The sequence below is a fragment of the Adelges cooleyi genome, unplaced genomic scaffold (genome assembly GCF_023614345.1).
Source record: "Adelges cooleyi isolate 19-005CV unplaced genomic scaffold, UGA_ACOO_1.1 ACOO_flye_CR_arks_rails_tigmint_CR_PRNA_108, whole genome shotgun sequence".
In the NCBI taxonomy this organism is placed as follows: Eukaryota; Metazoa; Arthropoda; class Insecta; order Hemiptera; family Adelgidae; genus Adelges; species Adelges cooleyi.
The window spans coordinates 5,749,243-5,776,980 of NW_026095761.1; the positions used below are offsets into that span (position 1 = coordinate 5,749,243).

The window sequence follows — 27,738 nt, forward strand, 5'->3', positions numbered from 1 at the left end:
CTATTTTAACAAACCGTTTTTTTCCACTTTCTTCTAATATATATATATATATACGTCTATATATATATATATATATAGACTATATACGTCTAGAATGGTAATTAACGTTAATTTAGAAGAGATTACATTTATATTTTACTTTTTTCCGACATTTTCCCTGTGGATTTTTTTATACACATTTCTTAGTACGCTTGACGGCGCGTAACAGATACTGTCACATACACACACAAACACATCAGTTGTACACGCTGTGTGTAAGATTATCCCTGTTACGCTGTTGCCGAGACCTTGTCGCTATGTATACCGCATATGAATTGTGACAAAATGCGCATTTATATTACGAAAAAAAAACCCGAAAAATAAGCTCAAGAATACCCCTATAGTGACTAAGAATATCACAAAATCAAAATTAAGAGCCTTCAGCAAAAGTTGGCTAAAAAAATTAACAAACGATGTACTTCAAATCTAAGTGTTAGTTGGTAACCTTTAAATTGTACTTTTATTTGTAATTACGGTACATAACATATTAATAAACAAACTGATTTTGGTGGGTCGTACCTATACATTATGGCTACACGAGTAAAGCAACTAAGGTTCTATAAAGTCAAGGTTTTCAATATATAATTTGGTTGTTAACCAGTCGGTTGGCTTGACATGGCCCATTGTTAGTACTTAGATATGTATTATTCACGCTTGAACATTTATAATAAAAATATATAATATTAATAGATTTATAGGAAAACTAGTTTTCGTTAGTTTGATCTTTATACATTTTTTTGACATAAAATGAAATGTATTAATTTAAAGTTATTCGTCCATTAATTTTGTACTAATTTTTTTTTATAATATTATATAAATTAAAAGGTTAATCTATCTAGCATACATTTTTTGCAATAAAAAGATTTTTCATTATCTAATGAAAATTTAGTTTCTCAGTCAGTAAATTGAATATTAACTATGTATTTCCTAAATTTTGATTTAGTATCTACCATTGTATGTAGCGTACAAATAATGATTGTAATTTAATAGTTATAAAACGGATAGAGGTTTTATGGAATAACACCGAGTGTAATAATTGTTTTTAAGTTTACATAATTAAAAAAAAAAACCGTCTTGAAAAACCTTACGATTGTGTCAAGGATCACAAGTGTCATATTAGTCTACTATTTCTTGTTTGTTTATCAATAATCAATATTTTAATGAGAACCCTCTTATTGCGAACATCCACAATTAAAGTTTACAAGCACTAATCGATAACTGAAAATAGATAAAATTGTATTAAATCGTAAACAAGGCGAATTCGTTAATACCTTTTTAACTATAGACTAGACAGATTTAACTGGATTAAGAATGCATATAATTAATGTCGATAAGACTATAACACAACTAAGTAAACAATTGAAGTGAAATTATTCGTGCACTAAATACCTTAATTATTATTTTAATCCCATACAGCGAAGGTTATATTTTTCTAAAATATTTTGATGACATTTACAGATAATTTAAAAACGTACTTGAATCATATTTTGATGAAAAACAAAATTGTAATAATTTAAATATTTCAATTATATTTCCCAAGTGTTACATATTTCAAAATTATACACGAATTGTTCAATAAATATTTATCTTCACTATATTATCAATATTCTACGCCAACCCTCAAAAAAGCTTTTCTAAGGAGATTTTTATATTCCAAACTTTAAAAAAAAAATTGTTTGGTAACTTTTATTATTTCTATAATATATTGCTTTGAGGGTGAAACGAATAATAATATCTTCCAACTCCAGTTGCATAGGTTATTTATATAAGTGTCCGGCTAGCCTAGCTATAGTAGGTATATATTATCATAATATTTGTATCAACATCGGTAATACATTTTTGTACTTATTTCGTTTGTTTTTAAGACACCTATTATAGTAGTGTTATTACATGTATGTATATACAATACCTTCTATGTGTGTTTGTGTGTGTTTTTTTTTCATCCGGCTAAATATCAGCACGGACGGCGAGCGAGAAAAACGCCATAAACCGACCGGTAAAACGCGTGGAAATGTGCGCTCCGTGTCCGTGAACGAAACGTAAAATTATCGTGCACCGCATTTACATAACTTAATAACCAATGAAAATTATTACATGTATACGTTTTCGCTCCAATATGTTTGTGTTGTTCAGTTTACACGTGTAAAAAAACGGTGTCCGACCGTATAAGCCGCACACCATAGTCCGTATAGGTGTATATATATATATATATATATATATAAATACAAAATACTTGTATAGCTATAATACCTAACCGCCCGACAGATTAACTGTGTGCGACGTTTCGACATGACGTATCGCTGAATATCGAGTATTATAATAATAATAATAATAATAATACACACCCATGTGCGTTGTCCAACAGACCAGTTGCGAAATTTATCAAAAAAAAACGAATTGCAAAAGTTTTTTATTTTCGGATTAAATGCAGAACAAGAAAAAAATACCAAAGCGGTCTTTGTGATAAAACGGTACAGGAATGACCTGGAGCAAGATTAAGCTACAAGACATGGATAGATAAACCGGAAGAAGAGAGGACCACGTACTCCTCACCAAAAAAAATTGTACGATGCTGATATGTTTTATTCGATATTCAGTATTAATAGAACTACGAATAACAGTATTTTTGTTTGTACTTAAATTCCAAACTGTAACTATAAGTCGCTTGTCCGTCCAAGGATAGTTATTGACTACGACGTATACGAACAGTCTTTAAATATTTCAACAACAAAAAAAGAACATGAGCTTGAAATTAAAAATAAATTATATGGTCATGCGGGTGTCTCTAAGTAGAAAATGTGTGTATAATATATTTCAGTAAAAATGATTCGCCCATGCGCTCTATCTATATGGGTTTAACGCCCTCGATGTTGATTTTCGAATTTCACCTGACCACGTCGCATCCGGTGTTCCATATAAAATTTGTACTTCCTCTTCAAACATAATATAACGAGAAACCCCGAGTGCCATACATTTCGTGGGAACGCGCTTAAAACCGTTTGAAATATAAATTATAAATGAACATCTTAATTATTATAATTTCCACCGCAAACACACATTCTTTCTTATATGCCTGTCGGAAAATAACGATATATCGCACTGTCCGAGAACGGTAATGAAGTAAATCAAAATATCATACTTCGAAATAATCGCCTTTGACGATTTCATTTTCCACAATATAGTATACTTACATTTTTTGACTATTTTACAAATATATGTTTATTTATATGTCTTAACTTGTTCATTTTTAACAAAACTATAACTGCTACACAATGGTTAAGGAACGCGATTGTTACCTTAAGAGTTCACGTGTAATACTTTTTTAGTTAATACACTAATGTTCTGAGAGTGCGATGTTTAAGCGTTTGAAATTAACCTTACCGAATAATAACCCACCACGGGTGCGCTCGGTTATGTCTGTAAACTGATCACAAATCGAAGCAAAATACATGCAGGTAAGTTTGTGCTGTACCCGCATGCAACATTAATGGTTTATTATTTTTCTAAATGACGCATCGCGATTTGAAGATAAGGAACAGCCGGGACCAAGCCAACGAAAGGGTACGAAAGGCCTATATCAATCTTACACACACACAAACACATGACGTATACATGTTATATGGCCTAATTACTGGATAGTTATCTGGTTTTTTTTTTTGTGATTAAGGTCAAAAGTCAACACAATACTCCCGGCCGATGCCTCCGCCGCGCCGTCGTGTATCGTTATACACTCTTTTAATTATTTTCTACTTTTCTTGATAAAACCAAAAAACCGCGGCCGGTTTCTACTATAGCATAGGCCACCGGTTAGAAAAAAAATATGCGCAACTGCGTAGGTATGAGTTAAAAAAATTAAAAACCAAGTCGGCCAGGACGTTAAGTACAACAAGCTACAGCTGTTATGTTTAAACGGGAAGTGCACAATTCAGATAGCTACTGCATGTGTTTACCTTATCCTCGTAATTCTTCTACCGTTTTAAGGCAGATAACAACAGCTGAGCAATGATAATTTAGTTTTTAATTATATTGCCTTTTTTTTTACACTTATTATATTTTTACCTATATTTAAAAATGTTTTTTATAGTTGTTATTCCTCGCAAAACCAAAACAAGTCAAATATGTTTTACAACTATGAATTATGAATAACAGATACTAAAAATAAATTCACAAAAGCGTGAAAAAATTTCCGGAGAAATTTGTTTTTATTGAAAAATTTCAATTTAACGGCTTACGTGGTTTTTGAAATGACCGATTAAAATGCACTCGAGTAAAAAAAAAAAATGGAATAAATTATTTAATTAAATTAATCAACTTGAAACTATTAATGAAACGAACACTCGTTGAGTCGTGTGTACTGTGTTCATAACGTTAACAATAAATTATAGATTATAATTGAAGTGGTGAAAATCGAACGAATACCAGGGATTTTAAACAATTTTACAGGAGAGCAAAATAAAAATTGTATTCTCAATGTTTTTTCTCACGGGTGATATTATGTTGGTCACTTGGTACTTTTTTGGTTCTCGTCACATTTTTTTTCGTAAGGCGCTACATTAGTACATACTTAATTTTATTTTTTTAATAAGAGATTTGTTGGAAGAAAAATGAATGTAGCATTGATTTTAAGTTTTATGGTTTTTAGAATCCCAAGCCTCCTCTTGATCAATTCTAATATTAACACAAGTATCAATTTAAATTATTTTTAAATCGAACTCTTAACAAATATTAAGCTCAAGGTATCACTAGGATTTTTTTTAGCTATTTCCAAGCCAACACTTTATCCCTTTATGTACATGTAGGTTCACCAGGCATCTATCGCATAGGCTTTGCATTGGGTTGTCGTTAGCATAGATTGGGCGGTTTGACTATAAATAATATTATAATAGTGACCGAGTCTGAACGGCGATTGATGAATTTTAGCCGTACAGTTGGTATAAATAATAATATATGGGTCGGAATTAGTGTATATACCTAATACCAACATGATGTATGGCAAATTATGTATACATCGAAAATCGACCGTAACGAGTACATCGGTTGGCTATTACCGAAGGTGACTTAGCGAATATATTACAAATTATAAGAATAATAATATGTGACCGTAATACTGTCTGCACGGTCTGGGCTGGTAGAGACACATTATTGTTAGCACGTGCGTTTTTACTGGTAATAGAGCAGAGGTGAAAAAAAATTGGATACTTTTCTTGCTAATAATCTGTTATAGAGGAAACGACACAACAGTATTTATACGTTTGTTGGATCAAACGGGCGATGCATGTGTCGTACCTAAGTCGCGGTTTCACGGGTTTTTGATTATAAATCAGCACGTGCCAATGGAAGCTGCGCCGCGCCATATGCGATGGTTGGACGACTCTTGAGTTTTTTTTTAAAAATTATTTTTAATAAAATTATCTTAACGGCAGCAATAAAAACGGAGAAAAAAAAATACGTCACAATCGTTTCTCATTAATAAATATACATATATGTATAAAAAACCGCACTTTTAACTAACTGCTAGATTAAAAAAAAAAATTTCACGTGAGGTTGATTAGTTCTGGTACGAGTTCGTCCTTGGCTCGGCGTTAAAAACAACTCTTTGGAGACATTTTCTTACAAATTTGAAATTTATTTTCATTCGAAGAGTGGAAAAAAAAATAAAAATGAAACGGTTATCTATCGGCTGCGATGTGTACAATTATTATTATGAATCGTCCGTTTGTCCTCCGCATCAGCCGTAGACAATTTTTTTTAAACGTGAAATACAATTTTTCGCCAACCAAGACAAGGATCTTTCAAGTTCTTTCGGATCAATAAATCGTCAATATTACTTTTTGTTTGTGTCAATGGTAATTGTTGACTCCGAGAAATTAATAGTAAATTTAACGTTAATATTTTAATAGCTCTTATTTTATTAACCGCGTTTTGCGCGGTCTATCGTTTGTCTTAGATTTCAAAATTTGGGACATGAGTGTTTATAGAGATATTGTTTTTGTTTATCGTTACTTAAGTTTTTATATAATAAAATACCGCTTTGGTGTTATTTCCCCCTCTGGCTATAACGTATAAACGATTTGCGGTGGAATGTAACATGATGCCCGCGCATTACGCCAGACTGACGGGCGTCATTTGTAAAAAAAAAAACATAGAAATATGATCAACTGAATTCGCCATTAATATATTATTCAATTGTTGGACAACCGGCTGTTTTGACAAAAGATTCAATACAGTTCACTATGGTCAAGTGCGGGCTTATTGTAATGAAATGGTGAAAACGTGAATGCCATATCAACGTTTGAATTTTGTTTACTTATGTAGTACATTGATATGTTATTATTATGAGGTAAAAATTGAAAATTTTTAATAATAGTTTTATGCACACATATAATTTAGATTTTTTTACAATCATGCCGTTTGGCCATAATAGTATCGTTTTTAAGGCGCGTTTCGTTAAAAAAAAAGCTGGCCGTTGCCTTGGTCCTCTAGTCCTATAGAAATTAAGAAATCGGGGTTTGGAAAAACTATAATCATAACCGCTCCTCAGTCCTCGTCATTACCGACGTTGGTAAAGATCAAGGATGGTGGGTGGGTGCTTGTGATTCTAAAAACTTTAACATTTTTAATTAGCGCTACATTTATTTTTATTTCGACAAATCGAAAAATCGAGTGTAGGTATTTTGAAAAGCCACTAATTTTAAGTTTAAAGGCGTTTAGTATCAGAATCAAATCGGTCAAATCGGGGGAAGGTGTTTACTTGGGCGCGTTTTCCTCGTACAAGGGTTTTGTCTGAACTTTAAACAAGAATGGTGACTACTTACGAGTAACCGGACGGCGGGGCGTACGCCGCTACGGCTATGTTATCCTGTATCATTGCGTCCGGTTCGGCGGCTGATTGGTCGGCGACACCAGACGAAGAAGACATACTAATAACACTGACTGTTGTTGCCGGCGGCCAACTGGGAACGCGATCATGTCAACATGTCATACGGAAAATTTCATACGTTCAAAAATTACTATTATCGAATACTCCAGTTGGGTCCTGCTGACCGGACGACCGCCGCCGGTAATTTGTTTGCCGATAATAATAATAGATACCGACTTTGGGGGCGCGAACCGTCGTCCGAGTGAGAATTTTACTGTTACACACAGTCTCAAGTAGCCGGGTTAAGCACGCACGGTAATAGACGGGAAATATTAAATCGATTTAAATAATAACAAAAAAACAAAAACGGAACGTCTGACGCGAACGACCGAATGAGTGAATGCGCGCGCGCCGACGACGAGAACAACCGGACGGGTTATGGCGTACTGAATCGGTTTCGGCCGATCCGGCGGTGTGTGCGCAGGACGGCGGCAACGGCAACGGCGGCGGCGGTGGCGGCCAAAGAGGATAACCGGCGGCACCTATGCGTGTTGCTGTTTTTTATTTATATATATTATTATTATTTCTATTATTATTATTATTTTTTTTTTTTATCTTCTATACTTACCTGCACTCCTTCGTGCGCCGCTAGCCGCGCTAGTGTTGCGCGCCAGTCCACAGCCGGACGGGACTGTTTTCAATATTATCCTTCCGGAGTCTGTCAATAAAAGGTATGTAGGTAAATTTTGCGGTTTAGCTGTAAAACAAAAAAGAAGCTAAAATCCCATGGTAAGACTTCTAATTTCCAGAAAAAATAAATAAATGATTTACAAGAAAAATATGATAATAGTTCCCGGTGAGAATAAATAAAAATTTCAATAGAAAGCGTGCAGTCCGTAGGGAAGAACAATTGAAAAATGTACATATTTATAAACATTTCGAATTTTTTTACAAACTTATTTTTTTTTTTTATAAATGATGTTTTAAGCTAAATCTAAAATTTTAGAAATTTCAATTTTGAAAAGTAGGTAGCCATTATAATTGACATTATTTTGTGCTTTGCAAATTAGTACCGAATGACTAAGAACACTTTATTTTTATATGAATCCCTTAAATCCATTTTGAGCACAAAGTTTTCTTCGGTATATTCGAAATATACAGGAATAATTTTTATAATACATCTTATTTTTACTAAAAAGATTAATTAGAACGAAATTAACTCATTATATTTTAAGAATTACAAACTCTATTAGTTATAAATAATTATTCTCACGGGAAAATGTAAAAATAACAATAAATTAGCAGGGTTCCGTACTTAAAATTTTCTAAAAATGTATATTAGGATCGCCCTAATGTATATTATTATAAATTATAATTCTATAAAAAAATATATATATTAAAATGTAATTCTAAGTAAAAAATACAATTAAATATGTCTTTGTGTGTAAGAAGAGTTTTAATCGTAGAGTTGTAAATGTGACAAATTTGTATTCTTAAATATTATATTTTAAACAGTAGAGGTATATTTTCAGTTAATTTTTCAGGCCTTAAATCTACAAGATATTTTATAAAACAGTTTTTTGGCTCTGGCTTACACCCGGAATCTTTAGAGTTTGGCTTTTAGATTTTATCTATCTAGGTAGTAGGTACTATATCAGTCTATAACTTGATATATCTATCTATACTTTATAGACTAAGTATACAGATATATAATATATAGTTATAACGTACTATAACGCTAGCATTGTGGTGAATACTAAATAACTATTTTGTATCATAATAATAATATTATTATAGTTTAAATTAATAAAATGAAGCCTTGATTTGTTTACTAATTAGTTAATCGTGACGATTATTGTGACGAAATCAAATTCCTACAAATTCAGTTTAAGTGGATGTTTTATATTTTTTAATTTAAGTTACGGCTGAAATAAGAAACAACGAAGAGTTGGATAATCTTTATAAAGAACCTTCCATTATTGGGACCCTAAAAAGTACGAGGATAAGTTGGACAGGGCACGTATGGAGATCAGAAGGAATAATTGGATTAATAACTAAATGGAAACCCAATACTAAGAGATCTAGAGGATGGCCTAGACAAAGATGGATAGATAGAATACAGGAAGCCTTGAAACTTCTGAATTTAAGGAGCGCAGAAGAATCTGCGAAGATAGAGAGGGATGGAGACAATATGTTGTTGTGGCGATGGGCCTTAAAGGCCTGTAAAAGCCCAAAAGAAAGAAGAAGAAGAGAAAGTTACGGCTGCTATGAATCATAATTATGATTTCAATGCCAGGTTGCACAAACAATTATTGATAAATTGAATAGTCTTTTACAATCATTTGGACCATTCGCTAAATTATGGTTTTATAAGAAACCATTAAAAAAAACTTATTGAAGAAGATTAAAAAATATCCAATTACATTTGTTATATTTCATTGATGTAGTGTATTATGTTATTAATATATATGATTTATTTTATGTTATATTAGAAATCCATAATTTTATAGGGTTCCAATGGTAGGTATATAAAAAAAACGTTTTAAAATAATAATTACTAAGTAATTATTATTACTATAGAAAGTCTTTGTGACGGTTTAAGTACAAGTGAAGAAGTTTGTACTTTTGCTGGTTACATTTTATTTGATTTTCTTATACGAAATGTCAAATGGTAAACGGTTGTAAGTTATATCTAATTATTAAAGACATTATGCTGACTTCTCTAAACAAATTATTTTGTTCATTTTTGGTACATGTCAATTTTAAAACAGGTAGTATTTAACTATATTTTACTATATTATCCGTAGGAATGCTTTATCTATCTATCTGTGTAGGAAAAATGTACCAGGTGTACCTGTAGTCATCCTATTGATTATGAAAGTGTATGTACTATGTACTGCGCAACAATTGAAAATAATTATAATTACCGATATTATGTTTAAGGAAGATGCGGCTTCTGCCTCTTCTTCGAATACAATGGATTATGCAAAGAAAGGCTGTGGATTTCCGGGAATCAGAAGACCGTACTTAGCCCGTGGTATAAGTGGAGTATATCGTACGGTCGAATGAATAGGGTTCTACGGACTAGGTGTTATTAGATTTTAAGATGATTTCAATGATAAATTTTTTTTTTTTTTACAATATTCCGGTGACTTTAATAGCCGAGTGCAGTAGGTAAGTTTGATGATTATGCATTATATTTTAAATTATAATAACATTTATTTCTGAGTTCAATTCATATAATGTTTAGCAGCTCATATAAGTGCAAACCGATACAATATTAATTATTAAAATATCTTTCGAACATTGTGAACCAAACAAGAGGAAGGTATGCTGCAATATAGTTACAGTGCATAAACATTTTGAAAATAAAATTGTATCGTGTAATTTTATAAATAGTGGCATTAGCTTTTTGTGTACGTATAATAATTAAACTGCTAAACTAAGTAATCTTTAAGCCTAAAAAAAAGTATTTAAAATTAAAAAAAAAAAGTTAGGATAGTTTATAGGTGTCACTTGATATTACTAAAAATAAATAATTATAAAACAAAATAGTCTGTACTCTAATATTATCTATTTCGCATAATATCAACTGTGGGAAATAAACAGTAGTATAGGCTTAAAATCTCATATTAAAGGTATTAATGAATAATATATATCACGTGTAATTTTTTATCGCGTTCTATTGATTTGTAGATATGCCGAGGAAAGCAATCAAATACATTATTTAGAAATTTCGTCATAAATCACATTGTCATAACTGATACCCGGTCCCAAAGTCCGTTCCAAATCTCTTACATCCGAACGTGTAAGGTAAAATGAATAAAAGTGCGATTTACAAACGAAAATAAAATACACTATAAATTATGCACTTACTCAATTATGCGATACATATACGAAGCCAATTATTATAATATAGCACTGTGAAATCATCAATGAAACACGGCTGATTAAAATGAAATATAACAATTAAATAATAATGCAGAAAAAAACGTGAAAAGTATTAATCATTAAAAAAAATATGTATTTTACGCGACTAACCGAATTCCAAATTTGTACGCACTTCAAACCATCCACAGCTGGCATTGTGGGTGAAAAACGCATGTCTTTTATAGGCTATAATAAGTTAGGTAAACCAAGTGATGGTTTTTTTTTAAATAAGAAAAAAAATTGGACCTCACTCTATTTTGTAAACGTTTTGTCGTTCACACGTTATAATATTATAGTACGTATATTGGAAACGGCTAAATTTGAGTTGTCCATTTCAATAATAATTGTATTATGTATAAGTAAAATATTATCTAGTATTTTTATGACCTCGAAAAATATAAGGCGGACATACTATCACATGTTAACACCTATAATCTATTGATATGCAGTGTATATTATTATTATATGTATGTTATATGATAACAGGCAGTCGCACGTGCGGATCAGTTGGAATATATTCTGATAAGACGGCCGAGAGCGCATTTTTATACGGTTATTTATTGACTACTGAAATGTGTAGTTATATGATTCTCGTGGCATTGACATTACTCTGGATCCAGACACTGCTGTAATTATTATCTGTATAAATACGGTAATATCCTTGATTGGACCGAACACATAATATAATATTATCTACACAAAATAAAGCAACGTGCAGTGCAGCAACTATAATGGAGATACGGATACCGAATATACCTACTCTCACATAATACATTCCAGGTGTATTATAATTATATCCCTTCAATGCATGATGCAGCATAATTATTGCTACCTACTGATAAGACACTGTTTTCTATGAACAATTTTATTTTATTCAATTTTTTGCGCTACATAGGGAAATTCAAAAAAAATCATGCAATAAATGGACGTTGTACACGCACATGCGGATGTCATCAAAACCTATGTGGTAGCCGTCCTAAGCGAATCAAAAGTTTAGCTACTTGTGCATATAGGTACGAACGTGGTTTAAACTCCATACCTAATTAGGCGACATACTATATCTTTTACTGTCAATGGGTTAGCGGCCATAGCGGGTCAGCTATGTTGCATCAGAATTAGTGAATATTAGCATAATAAGACATAATATTATAATATGTAGGTAATGTATAAAATTGTTTAGTAATTTTAAGAAGACAAAAATTAATATCTGAGACATATATTATATTATATTGTCGAGCCACGAGGATGCGCTCACAGTGCTTATGTTGTGTACAAGCCAGAATATATAGAGTCCGTATTCTCTACATATTATAGACCTTTCGTCCACGACCCTTTGCTAGGCCCGGCCGGAAGAGGAAACATCATCAGTCGACGCGGCCAGGACCTCGCCGGGTCACACGCACAACAACCGGCGACGACCGTGCAGGTGACAGCGACGTGCGTGGACTGTTTAATAACCACCTCGGTCACGATTTGCTTTATGGAAGAAAAAAAAGGTTATTCTCCGTGTACAGTATATTCATTCACCCGATAAACACACCAAAGACAAGGGACGGTATGCATGCACAATATATTATAAAGTAATAGTGTTTGTTATCGCAATAAAACGAGTGCCCGGTTGAATACACTATTAATATGGTTTTGTCATTTTGGGTGCTAAGGACACATAGTGATCGAGATAACGCAGTTGTTTTGTTTTTATTAGCTGATACTTGAGTAGCAAAGGGTTGATAATAATTATTTATGTTCGTGGTCGGTGAAATAACGCGCTCCTAAATACCGATTATGTAAATCCTGTTCTACTCATGATTGAAAATATATACAAGGTTATTGCACAAATACCACTTCTTCGTCAAATATTTGATGATAAAAACAAATATGACAGCGTAACTCGAGCCAAAATCAAGTATATAATATGTACACAGTAAAAAATATATAAGAATAGTAAAATTGATATCCCTTTACGCCGCTGCCATTTTATTTCTGAAGATAATAATTCGATACGTTGTGTAATAACCTGTATATTTCAACCATGTAACGTTTCTCGAGAGAACGGCCTATTTATCTTAATAGGAGTTACAGTATAGGCATTTTTTTCTAACAAACAACTTGATGTTAAGCTGAACATTTCGGTAATTTGTTAACACAGTATAAAAAGAAACCCATATTGATTGTATTTAATATTTGTTTTCAAATCTTACAACACTAGGATAGGTTAGGTTAGGTGTATGCCGAATGGTATACACCTCGACCCTTTAATTTTAAGTCTGACCTACTTTTACGGTAAGATTACTCAGTTCTTTAGAAAAATGCATCTTTTGAGACAAGCAAATAAAAAGTGGTGTGGCGTATCCTCTTAAGTATGCAAAGTGATTTTCAAACTTACATCACAAACTGTACCGTGAACTCTACTATAAAGTCAATAATTGAATAATGTAATCATATAGTCTGTGGTTTTAACTCGGCCCAACACTAGCCATTGTCAAATACTCTATATGTTTATTACCTATAAAATTATCATAAAGTCTTCTATACTTAACTGCGTATAAGAACATCATCTGAATTCTTTATTTCAAACTCTTTTTTTTTGGTTTTTGGTTTTTCTTTGCTCTTTGCTTCACTTGCACACTTATAATTAATACGCTTTAGATACAGATTATATATGCTTTGGACTTAGAGGTCCGCTGGTCAGATTTAATCATTAAATACGTTCTACTGTTTTTTCTTATGTCTCACTTTAACATTTTTCTTTTAACAGATTCTTTACCGATACTTATATATTTTTACATTATTTTTTCGTAGAGTTATTGTGCATTGCCACTGGATTTCTTTTAATATTTTATTTATAGATTGTATACAGTGTCATTTGACTTGGTCAACTTTTTTATTTATACACTTTAAAATATTGTATAATTGTTATTAAAGTATAATAATATTAGGGTTTTCATCTATTCATGCGCCCCTGCTTCTTGTAGTCTTCTGGTATCCGTTTTTTTCTTTTTCTGTAAATACATATAAATTAAAATATGTCCTGAATATCTTTTTTATATTTACAATTACTCTGAGATTAGATTTAGAGGACAATTGGAGGTTTTTTAAATCATAACGGGCCATCAAGGGCTAAGCTGCTTCCACCGAAAGGAATGTTTCTTAACCAGCCAGAGGGTTAGATGTAATAGTTTATAAATTATAAATTATTGGAATTCGTAATTTATAAAAAATCAAACGCTCATTTCGTTAATACTTCCTTCAATAGACGCCTAACATTTTAGAATAGTGAACTCTATCCCTTTTGCTTCAATATAGTGATAATTAAATTGTGCTTGAACTCCCGTGTAAACTTATTAAATATACAAAATAAATCAATAACTGAGTACAATACTTGGGTGGTAAGTGACAAATTCGAATTGTTATATTCGAAATAATGCGTTATAATCTGCTCTATGAAAAACTATGGGAAAACTGAGTAGGTTTTCTTCTCATAAAGTTCATTCGCTTGTGTTTTGTTAAAAATATGACTAATATAAAATAGGTATGGTGTCGAAATGCAGGTTTACAAACTGAATAAATGGCGACACCTTTATCCGTTTGTGATTGGTTGTAAATTACTTCTTATCAGTTATCTGAGTATGAAGTTTAAACTCTCACACGCGCTACAATTTTTCGTTTGTATAGGAATAAATTATATATTTTGTAAACATGCTTTATAGTCTATGTATTCGGTGTATTTATTGTTTATTATTATTATGCTCTGAATGATCGGAATGCTTCTTATCGTTTTCAACTCGTTCCCATAAGAGCAGTTAACGGAAAATGTAAGAAAAAAAAGTAAAACGTTCTTAAAAGGACGTTAAAATAAACAACCGTTGCTAACTTAATACAAAAAAGGCTCGAATGAAGCATTTTGAACATATGTAAATTTATAGTCGAGACTGTTGATCAAGAGCACTGTAGACGAGTGAAGACATTTTACATGGGCAATATGTATTTAAGAAAAAAGTAATTTTAATAAATTTCGACCATGTCGATTTATTTTCAGGCCAATTTTTATAAGCTTCAAGATATTATTTTTAACTTGTACGATTTTTTTTTTGATAAGTAAAAGTCATTTTGGTGGCTTTTTAAAAAAAATGCTTTCGCTGAGACAATGTTGTGGTACTTTGGGTGGTCTATTCTGTAAAATGATTAAAATGTGTTGGCCTCTTAAATGGGTGAAGTTCGAAATTTATTTCCATTTAAAAAATTCAGTTTTTAAATGAAATATTAAAACTATTCGATATTTAAACGCAGTTTTTTTGTATGAAAAAGCAACAAATAAAAAATTCCATTTCCAACATAGCCAAGTAATGTATCCAACGCACTCGTTTATCTTTACAGAAATTAAATTGGACCATTCTGAGTAGTCAAGATTTTGTCTGGCTTTTTGGTCTAAAACGTCCAAAAAACCCGATTGCTTTCATTTAAAATTAGGGAAGGTCAGGTTTCATTTAGGCAATCAAAAATACGATTTCGATTTTTTGTTGGATTTATTAATCGTACTTTGCTATAATTATTTTAAGACATCTAAAATAACTTTTCAATGAACACTTAGATGTGCATTTTTAGATGGTAAAAGTTATTAATACATGTATTCTTATAAATTATAATAAATGTGTTATTCACAATGTTACAAGGGTTTTCTTTTATAAACAAAATTTACTACAGATTTTTAGATCTTAGGTACCCACTAGATTTACCGTTAGTCCCATTTGAATTTAGATTAAGAAATTACTCCCAAAATCTATGTAGTTAAATATTTAATATTAACTGTTATAGTCTCGTTGAGCTATATTTTAAATTAAAGCTATTAAAAAAAAAAAAAAATTGTTATAGTTTAGGTTCGAGATATTTGAATGTTAATTTTTTTTTTTTAATCTCGTCTCATCGTGCATAAACGGAAATGTAATTATAAAACCGTGTTCCGTATGAAAATTTATAATTGTTATCATTAACCATTTGTAAACATTAAAAAAACGTCAACCTTCTTTAAATAATTGACTAGCGTCACACTCGACGCTCGGCAAAGACAACTTTCTGTGACGACATTCACATATTTATCATGCAATAATATTATTATGAATATATGAAATTTTACTTTTTAACTAACCGTTAGGTTATTTTGTTTTTACTCTCACGAATGAAATCATTCTCATTATCTCGGGTTTTTCATCGTTTAAAAAGTATCTTTTACGAACACACCTAATTCAATTTGAACTTTAAACGACTCAATTTGTTTTCAAGAAAATCAACAAGAAAGAGTCTTATTAACTCAATTAATATTGCGTTAATTTTCCCTCAAAATCCATCTTTATGTACCGAATATTTTATAAATGACTCTAGTCTCTACTGAACATTAAGCTAAGTCGACTGAACTTAAGTCGATCTAATTTATCAAAAAAATACTAAAATTTTTTCAGTAAACTGTAAAGTCAACTACAATATTTTGACGTCACCTGTTAACCACAGCTATAAAAAACGACTAAAAATTACCCCTAATGCCGTTTGGCTGTATTTGTCCCTGGATTCAATTTTAGATCATTTTGTTATGTTAGGGCAAAAATTATTTCAGCTGAAGTTTGTAATTATTGCATTTCTTTAATTTTCTTGTTAGACGGTACATAAAAATACTCATTAGAATTATTTTCACGGATAGTTTGAATTAACCGTTGCGTGTACGGTAACCTAACCGGAATCGTTTGAGGGGAGAGACAAGTGTAAAAAAAAAAAAAAGAATCTATCCCCGAATATATCACAGACCGGCGCGACGGCCGTTATAATATATATATATACATTTTAAGTGCGTTTCGCCTAGTCATAGTCAAAATCGAAAAATAGTAGGTATTTTTCTGGACGTTTTCAACGTGTGTTGATAACATGACTTTCTTGCGTTGTCGACGTACACTATCGTCGTTTTCTTTTACGAGCGAGACGAATTTCACTTTAAGATCTTTTTTCTCGAGATTTTTTATTTATTTTTTATTTTTACCCCTCCGACGTTATACTTGCAGAGGTGTACACGCTTTTCCTACATCGTCTCGTCGTCTCCTTTTCCTCCTTCGCCGTCGACGCGTTGTCGTCGGTGGCGTCTCTTCTTACACACCGCATATACACTTGGCATCAGATATATTTATATACACATATATATATATATATATATATATATATATACCGCACTACTACGGTATGTGATTTTGTCACGGTAACGTGTGTGTGTGTGTGTATGCCCAGCAAGAAGGTATTTAAAACACGTTGCCGGCAATCAGTGCGTGGAAGAAGCGTCGCGCGTTTTCTTTAATACGATTCTTGTTTTATATAACTTTTTTTTTTATATTATTTTACACTTAATGCGCCTAATAACGATTCAGTAGTTCCCTCACCGAACGTTTATGGGTTAAGTTTTTACACGTCAGTCAATGCATCTGTCAACCGAATCGCGAACACGTTTGGCAATTATACGCCATTGGTGCGGACCTTCGGTGTCCGGCATATAAAAAGAACGGACCAAATTATAAATTAGCTATTGGAAACGACCAAAAAAAAAGAAACACATATTTTTAAAGGTAATCGCTATAAAACAGAAATGGCGCGAACGGTACTAACACAAAAAAAAAAGTTGTCAAGCCAGCTCAAAAATTATGTATAATCTTAATACGATTTTTTCCCCTCGTAATAATAGCGTTGAAGCAATTATTGGTATTATTATATTATTGTTCGCCTTCTCATGAGCGCAGGACGTTAAACCATAAAAAAAGAAAAAAATTAACATAGCAAAACAGTCGCCGATAACAACATGGTCGTGAAATTTGATCTGCCGCTGCTAAGTTTTGTAATTGACTTTATGAACATATTAGTGTACTAGATTCGTTTTAAACTCATACGTACCAGATTTTTTCTCGAGTTTAGGCTTTTTGAAATTGAAAGATAATTCAAATTTTGTCAAACAAATCAATTTGTTAGTTTTAGGGACCATAGTTGTATCAGTTAACTGTCCAGTGTCTCTAAATTCCGAAATTGGGATTGTACGTCCTATAGTAATTTCTTAGGCAATAGGGTTTTCATAAGGTTCGGTGTTGCCCCTGGACGACCATAAGGACATCTAAATTGATTGTGACCTAAACCTCAGTACTCGATTTGGTATATGTTAAAAAATTCTCATATCTGTTTTTTAACCGTGTTTGTTGTATCGAACAAAACGAGATTCGTTATCTAAAACCGGTAAGTGGCATGCACTATACATAATATTATAATATAGGTTCCTACTTAATTATACTTAGGTATTTGTTTTAAATTCGGAATGCGACCTTTTGGATATTTTTATCGTCGACATGAAGTATTTTTAATTCATGTTTTACACGATGTAAACTATTACGGGTTGTTTGCATCAAGTTAACACACATATTACACTGTATTTACAAGTTAACTTATAAAATAAGTTATTATATTGCTATGTATATCATGGCTCTGTCTGTAAATTATTTAACGAATAAATAATAAATAATAGGTTTATACTATTTTTTTAATAATACTTTTTTAATCTGTTCTTAGGTATTATAATTAGTTAAATAATCAATTAAATCATAATTGACTATAACCATCCGTGCAACAAAAAATGTATTTACATTTTTGAAGTATATAACAAATGGCAAATGTTATTAAAATGCCTTTAACTTTTAATATAGACAAAAAAGAAGTTTACATTTTTCACTAGAGTTTTTATAAATTATAATTTTATACACTTTATTATTTTAGGTAAGAGGCTATGAGTACATTTATGCAATACTTATTGGCGAATAATTTACTTAACAACAATAATTTAAACCCCTTTCAACATTTATTTGAAGAAACTTTTGCAACAAATTTCAAATTTATCGGATATCAGAAATTTTTTATAACAAGTTTCAATTATTTTCCCTGCAATATTATGAGTTTAACCCACTGGATTCCAGAGTTATTAATCGTTGTTATATAATAATTGTATTGTATAGTGAAAAAGAAAAAAATTTATATTTAGCCATAAATAGGTTGAAATTAGCCATTCGGACATGAGTTTCCAATTTTCGGATGCGCTAATCTACCACCGGCAATCTTCGGCCTTGCTTCACCTGACTTGCTTGAATCGGCGGATTATTTGCATTGGACTCTTGCATTGGCGTAACTAGAGAAAGGGAGCGGCTTGGGAAGTTCAAATCCTTCTAAACTTGTTCAAGCCCTAGAACAATGTCAGTAATCAATCGGGCACAGCCTATTTACTGGTTAGTAAGGGTTTTAATTATTTTCACTGAAATTTCAAAGGAACTTCAGAGTTTTTAAAAGGTCTAAACTACCTTAGCCCCCTCTCTCTAGTTACACCAATGAGACTCTCTTGTTATTATATACTAGAATATTATATTATTATAAATAACCTATGTTTCTATGTTTTATCATAGTGCACAATCATCCGATCCCGGTGGCGGCGGCGGTGCGAATCCGTACAATAAAAACTGATACGGTTCTGGTTCCGCTTCTCGGTGGGATGCGCGCCCGTGTTTATCGCACCATAAACCGGATCCGTTTACCCGTCTGATCTGACGCAACTCGACCGTGCACCATAATAATATTATACTTATACTTACTACAGCCGTAGGGATATAGTATAGCTGATAGATGTGCGAGACATGTACCTGGTATTGCGCCACCCAGAACAAACCGGGGTGAACGGTAGAGAGAGATAGAACAAGACGAATAACTTAATAAAAACGTTCACCAAGAACAAATGTATAGACATACCTATATATATAATACTACTACTATTATACGGTAGTATATATATATATATATATATGTATAACAAAAATTAACTTATAATAAAATTTAAAAAAACGGACACGAGATGAAAAAAAACAACAAGAAGAACAAGGCGAAAAATCCGGCCGAGCGTGGCGAAACGATTGCAATTCTTCTCCTCCGTCGCTGTAATAATAATTAGCCTTGCCTCGGTAGGTATAGACCAGCGTTGAGGATGCGCTGGCCACGATCAAAACGTACACGGTTGAATAATATCGGTTACCTATACATATATAGTACACTTGTAAGTGGTATAGTTACATAAAACGAGTATACGATTAATTATTTCGTTATGTGAAACAATATTATACAAATGCCTCTGACCCAGTAAGTAACATATTATCCACTCTAAGGATGACGTCGCATAGATGAGCGGAATATTGCTGTCACGGTCTTCAGGTCTTGAAGATAGAGCAATGGGCCGTCGCGGCCTGGTAAACGAAACCCGTACATCAAAGTCCTAACCCACACTCTCTATACATAATATTCTTTAAGATTAATATAATATTTAAATATGTTTATGTGCATTTAAAACCGTTGGGGTTTTAAGGAGTTCTATATAGGCAATATATTTTCAGAAAAAATGGGTTTTAACTAAATTTCTACTGAAGACATTTATTTAGGTACAGATTAATTCGTATAAGCTTCGAGGTATTGTTTTTAACTTTTTTCTGAAATTTTGTCAAGCTTTTGAAGCTAAAAAGTTAAAAAAAAACAGACCGCTTCCAATCCCATTCATCGGATTCATACGTATCATTTTAAGCCCTATGTTAAGCTAGCGACGTTTTAAGCGAGTTTTCCTGATAAGTGGTCGCGTGCTGCTGTAGTGTTAGGTAAAATTATGTTAGGTATAAATTATAATTGAAAGGCTTGGTGATTTCTTTATTCAAGTGTAAATCCTATAAGATAATTCACAATTCATTACAATAGTCACTCGACGGTTCACGATATTAAACTTTTTTCTTTTTAATAGTAAATTTGAAGTATTGAAATAAGTTCAAAGTTTTTTTATCGTTTTTGAAAACGCGAATAAAATAACCATAACAGAACAATTTTTTTTTTTGTAGATAATAAATTATTAAGAAGCATGCTGCACTATAAAACGCTGGTCGTTGACAGTTGAATAATAATAACATTGTTTTTAGTACTTATACAATATAAAGCCTACAAATATAGGGAAAACCGCTTTACCGTATGTTATATTATACTTCTTATTCTGTACAAAACAAACCATACTTAGGAACACATTGAATGTAAAAAATATTCTTATGAAAATATTGCTTTGGCACACCAACGTTTTACAATGGCGTGATTGGATTGGAAAATCGTTAAAAAAAAATAAAACACGAAAATAAAAAGTACATACAATTTTTTCTTTTTATGAACTATAATGAAAATGATTTTATAACATTACGAATAATAACAATTCATTTAATACGTAGAAACTAGATTGTACACATAACCAACGAATAATTCTACTGCTAGAATTCTTCTCCTCTATCAAAATGAACTATTATCTTCTTTACGCGGCCGCTTTCCACATTTCCGGTAAACCGTCTTGTTCCGTCTTGAGCTTGTCGACCACGGCCACTTGTTTGCCGAGCAGCCAGTTGGCCGTCAGCTGGCTATCGGAAAACGCGTCCTTGACGATGTCCGAACCGACCAGCGTCTCGTACAGGGCCCCTTTGTCGGTGGCCGACGTACAGTCGGTCGCTATTTTACCGGTCGACCATTCGAACAGTTTGCTCAGTAAGACGTGGGCGGTGTCGGGGTCGGCCTTGGACGCCGGTATGGCCGCCTCGAGCTCGTCGAGGAACACCTTCGTTTGCTTCTGGTCCTCTTCGGTCAGGTAAAGGTTCGGCGTGTCCAACGCGTTTTTCATGTGCTGCAGGGTGCGTTCGGCTATGTCGCCGTACACGCCGCCGGCTATCTTCAGGGCGATGTCGGTCGTCACCGTCGGCATCTCCTCGGCCGTGTACTTGTGCAGTAACGACTCGTCGTTTTCGCTTTTGTTTTTCGACCCGATGTAAGCGACGAGTTCGTCGATTTTCGCGTTATAGTTGCCGATGTTTGCTTCCTTGAGCTCGGCGAACTGTTTCATTGCTGCTGCAAAGTCACCGTCGTCCCGGTTAAAAATGCCGGTGATCCTCTGGCTGACCTCGGCGGCCGCCTGCTCGGCCGCCGCCACCACCGAGCCGTGGATCGCTCCCTTCGCGCCGTCCGTGATCACTTGGTTGGTCCCGACCGAGTGAGCCGCGTCGATGGCCGCCAGCTTGCCGTTCATCTCGTCGGCCACGGCGCCGGCCTTGGTCTCGTAGAACTGCGACACCAATCCGGACACCGTCTCGGCCACCACCAGACCCATAGCCTTGGTGTACGCCACTATGTATGCTTGCGTGTCGCCGTGGAAGCTCTTGGCGCTCTCGACGGTCCGCATGCCCAGCTTGGACGTCAGCGCGGCGTACCTCAACACTTTGCACATGAACCCGCTCTTCAATTGGTCAATGGTGTCGGCAATGAATTTGTCCAGCTCGACCGTGCACAACAGTCTGGTCAGCGCTTCCTTCAACGGTACCTGTATGCCGTCCGGATGATCATGGTTGACGATATCCATCACCATCTCTTCGCCGAACGCTCCGGCAACGTTTTTGGCGAGGATCACCGTTTTTCTATAGAAATCAATCGAGGATTCATCGTCGCAGTGGCCCATTCCGGCCACGAGTAACAGTAGCAAACACGCGGCTGAGTCCATGGTGTTTATGCTTATCTTGATAATGGCTGGCACCTAAAGTTTTCCTATCATTTTATAGACGTGCCGAGCGACGCGGAGGGAATGTTGTTGGGTTTTTAATTGGCACACATATGTGTTGTCCCGTTAAGCAAATATTTGTCGAGCGTCACCTACCTAAGCACAGTCAACAGTAGTATTACAACCGAAAACTGTGTTTGTACGGTGTACACGTTTTTTCACTTCTACATTTTACAACAATGTTTTCAGTAAATTTTCGTATTGACAATTATATAATAATTAAACCGAAATTACCGCCCACGTCTAAAATAAAGCCTCTAAGTCACATTCGGGTTGACATAATTTATTTGATTTTACGTTGTTCGCATAAGCGATCAATTGGTAATATATGGTTTGATGATGCCTAAAAAGGTCTTATATTGGGTAAATGAAAAACCATACTAATATAAAAAATAGGATATTGGAATAGAGATTGAGACGGCCGATGGTCACATGGGTTTTTAATAAAACCGAATAATAAAATGATAATCGCTATCGACAAATCGGCAAATTTTATGAAACAATTTATTTTTTTATTAACAAACGATGCGATTTGAACCAAAAAGGTACAAGTGACATTTTTTTTCAAAAAACAAATTTTTGATCTTACAGTATTAACCAAGGATGCATTCTCCTGTCCGCATTAGTCTTATAATTTTTTATACATTTCTGAAAGAGATGTTGAAAAATTAACATCCTCTACGATAACCTATTGTAGAAAATAAAGTTTTCATTTTACTATTCTGTAAAATGTTGTAAAAAATACTTAAACTAATTTAGTTTTCACCATTCAAACGCAAACGTGTACCAGTTTTGGCGACTGATTTAACATTATTTTTTTTTTGATATTATGTTTTAGATAGTGTATACAATAGTGTACTAGCCATAGGCACACAGACTTTAAGTTTAAAATACTCTTATAACATCTTATCCTTATTGATGAAAAAGTTCAAAAAGAATTTTTTGGTTTCAGACGGTCATCTAAAAAAAGCAAAACTGCAGAATATAGATTAAAAAAAAAAAATCAAGAATCATATTGTAGTCGAAGTATAATACATTTCAACACACGAGGTCACGGGTTGACACACGGATAACTACAAGATTAGGTTCTTGGTTAGCCATCCTACGTTACGTAGGGTCATAGTAGTAGTGCCACATTGATTAGCTTCTGCATAGTGTTCTGATATTGTATATAATCTGAAAATAATTGAGAAACATACGTGATTTTTAAAAGAGATTTCCTTGATTTTTGATAGGAACGAAGGGAACTTTTCCCCTCGTTTACCACAAATTCGCCTTCTGAATTGAGGGGGAGGGGTGCACTGCAGATAGTTAGACAGATATCGTATTATAGAATCGTGGATAAGTATTTATACGTATGAAGACATCGGTTAAGCAGTTAAACATTTATCGTTGACCTAGATAAAAAAAATACTAAGATAATACATGTACTATTTCAGTTTCCTCATCAAAGCTAAAAAAGTAAGTATTATTATATTATGCTGATATCAATACATGTATGTATACGTAATTAAATTTAATTGTTGCTCTACGGTAAAACTTTAGATAATGTGATTAAATGATTTTGGGCGTCAACGTTCGACTACCACGATAATGTATACATATTATATTGAAAACGGGACATCTAAACGTAATTATCTTAGCAAAATCGTTGTCATTATTTTCTAATAAAATTATAGACTGAATGTATTACAGATATTATCGTGCAACGAGAATAAAGATGAACTTTACAACATTATACGTGTAAAAAAAAAAATTTAGAACAGTTCAAATTTGTAAATTCTGATTTCCCACAGTTAACTATTTCAAATAGTATTATCCATTAAAATTTAAATATTGATATTGTATAAGTAGGTTTATACTCTAATACAAACAACTGTGTTCCGTCTATCAAACGGACTGCTGACATTTACGACGTGGGTATATTGACAGTGACAATTATAACAAAACAAGGGTAACATTCCTAGTATGCAATACCCTTATATATATCTTTGTTCTATAATATGTCGTTGACAGGGTTTTAATTGTGAATGTTCGACATTATTTCAATAGCATTACAGATTTTTTTTTTTTACTTAATATGCTTCGACTGGCGTTGCAAACGGTAATTATTGGTAAGAACTTTATCGTTATGGCTATGTTAACACATAGTTTTTCTTTTCTAGTCTTATCTTTATCCATTCTATACATATTTTAAGGCATAAGAAATCTAAACGAGTCATTTTTAATTTAACAATAATGACATGTTCAAAAAATGTTCTTCACAAAAAACTAAAAGCTTATTTTTCTTTTTATGTTGACTATTGTTTGACCCATATATATATGCAACACTGTTAACAGTTATATTTTGCCTTTTGAATAATGTACCAAAGTCCAAAATCTATTATTGTTATAGAATATTATTACTATTGTGTAAGTACTTTAACAATATCTTTATTTAATTATTATTTATATTATGGTCTTAAAGAAGATTTATGCACCGGTTAAAATAAAAGTTGATAAAAACCCGAATTTTATATTATTTATTTTGTTTATTAAATATTTTACTCCGGTGGAAGGTCAAGAGTACAGAAATCACACTATTATTAATATGCAATATTTACTTGTGTGACAATAATAACATCACCCATACAAATTGAATATTATTAAACTTTATTACTACTAAAAAGATCTATTATATATATTTGAGGTACAATATTTCAAGTCCAGATATAACTAAAGCGTAGTACAACATTTTTAAGAACAAAATATGTTTACATTTGTCACTATTTACATAATATAGACTAAATTCTATTATTTACTCTAGGTCATCTGCAAACAACAAATAATATCAGTAACGGAATTCAGAACTTAGGTCATTTATAAAAAAATAAAAGTAGGACAGGACATAAATGGCCACCTCCAAAAGTTTAGTTACTACTCATCACGCACTGTCGGTTCTCATTTTTGTTAGCGCCATGCCAAAAGCTTATTCATTTTTTTTTTATTGATATGATACCAAAATTAACCAACGAGACACTATAGTTTACAATATGGTTTACACCATCTTAGTGTCTGCGATTTTATTATTACTAGTAAAAAAATGGTACTTTTTATCCAATAATAATATAACCATTTAACATCGTATTTTGTTTCCTTGAAAGCATCAAGTCTAAGCTTTATACATTATTATTATTGTTATTTGATATAATTTGCGCAATAATATCAAGAAAACATGTTTTTAAGGAAAACCAAATATTTTTCAAAGTACTATCTAGACCAAAACGATATTTGTTGATTGCACATATGTTTAGTAGAAGCAGATTAGGTAAATTTTTGCGGCCAAAGCCAGCTTACGTCAACGATCACTAAGTAAGTAGAGTCGAACATATTTAGTTACATTATTCTAGAACAAACAAAAGTGCTACAACAACCAAGACTAGTTGTATTTTAATTAAAAAAACACAATAACGTAGTATAGGTATATTACGTTTTATTTGTCAAAATTATAAATTGCCTACATTGTAAACTTATTTGAATATGTAAAAGAGTTGTAAAATGTTCATTGATACCTACCCAGAATGTATAGTAATGTATTACTAGCATTATTATGCTATTCGAATAACGACAAAACAATAAAAATCGTATAGATATGTAATGATAACTTCTTACTGTGAACGATTTTTGACGTGATATGTAAACTAATTAACATTATTTTGTGTAATATAGCACAAATCACCATCTGCACAGTTCACCTTACAATAAAACTATAATTTACCAGCAAATTTAGCTATTATATGAAATTATTAAGCTTAAAGGGTTTGTTGCAGTCTGAGTAAATAAAATATAAATACACGTGTACGGTGTACAATAAGACCAGCTTGACATAAACCAAAAAGGTAAAAAATCGAGGAGTTCAGTCTGCCACTGATATACAGTATTAAATAAAGGCAGTGCGGATTAGATGAGTCAAGAAATACATTTGAAAATAATTAAAGTTACTGCACTTAAAACGCATTGATGCGATTCTGTGGATTGAAACCCCCACTACATTTTAAAACCACCTCAATTAACTATCCAAGGTTAAGCTACCGTTTCAAGTGTATTTTCTAGTTTTTACTAGCACACATATATAGGACTATACGACTATAATATGTAGATTTAAGCTGGTAACTACTTAAATATATTTTCCCTAATATGTATTCGTAAGTAGTAATAATACGGGGCTTTACCGCGCTGTTTATCCAAATTCTAGTTTGGTTTACTAGAATTTGGATAAAAAGCTCTGTAAAGCTCCGTATTATTACTACTTGTGTATTGTAAGCAAAACACTAAGTTTATTCAAACTTATAACCAAACGTAAACAAGCTCTATACCGTATCATGATTCACATTTGATTTTTTTCGTAATCTTAAGACATATTCCTTGTTAAGAATACCAATCTTAGCCCACGTGAAAAAAGAGAACTTTTTTTTTTAATTATAAGGAGCAATTTTTAAATTGAACAGTTAAAAGTCAATCTTATGACTGTTTTGAATTTGTGGGAATAAAATGAATTGGACAATACAAAATGTTTACTATTTTGAAAGGACTAATTTGTTTTAAAGTGATTAAAACACTATTATAGGGTTGATAATATTTTAATTTATATAAATAATTAATTTTGTTTAGCAAAACTTATTTTTGGCTTTTGTCCCATTCATAGCACATAAAATATATATCTATTAAAGTTGCATATTATTGGAAAGTACCTACCCAATGCTATTAAATTTTCAAAAATTGATCGTTTTTATTGGTCTCATTAAGTTATTTCTAAGACAGTAAAATAATACAATAGAATTTTTAAAGTTGTATACTTTTTGTTTACAGGGCTAGTTTTAGAGATGTGGGGGCCCCATCGAATCCATAAAAAGAGCTTTTTGAATAATAATATAGTTTAATTATAACCAAACTAAACGTTATATAAATGTATATAAGACATTTTTTTCCGTTTCTGTTATTTTAAGAAGAGTACTAAAAAATACTCAATACATTTAAAAAAAACTAGAGCATAGTAAATGAAGTGTAACTTATTAGTAAATCATAGCATAGTAGTGTTTTATTTTTGTATTATATTAACCATACATAGTATCAAAGCCATGGTAAATATACTAAGTATAAGTAGTAATATACTAGAGCAATGTATATAATATAAATAATAGTAATATTTGAAATTTAGAAATCTGAATTGAAGGTGTTTTATACAGTGAGGTAGGAGTTG

The 27,738-nt window shown here is 32.4% G+C and overlaps 2 protein-coding genes across 3 annotated transcripts in view; one reads left to right on the top strand and one right to left on the bottom strand.

The window, feature by feature from the left end:
* The window catches only part of LOC126845855 (putative transcription factor SOX-15), a 69,774-nt gene extending 62,445 nt beyond the window's left edge, over positions 1-7,329 (bottom strand). The window contains exon 1 of the mRNA XM_050584848.1: positions 6,855-7,329. Coding sequence (XP_050440805.1) covers positions 6,855-6,958 — 104 coding nt within the window. The 5' untranslated portion in view covers positions 6,959-7,329. The remainder of the gene's footprint in view (positions 1-6,854) is intronic.
* LOC126845866 (venom metalloproteinase 3) overlaps positions 1-27,738 on the top strand; it is a 190,614-nt gene that overhangs the window by 21,293 nt on the left and 141,583 nt on the right. Inside the window, exon 1 of one of the 2 annotated variants that reach the window (XM_050584871.1) lies at positions 12,429-12,438. The exons of the other annotated variant lie outside the window; for it this stretch is intronic. The gene's annotated coding sequence lies outside the window, so the exon portion shown is untranslated. Of the gene's footprint in view, positions 1-12,428; positions 12,439-27,738 lie in introns of those variants that run through there. 2 annotated transcript variants of the gene reach the window in all.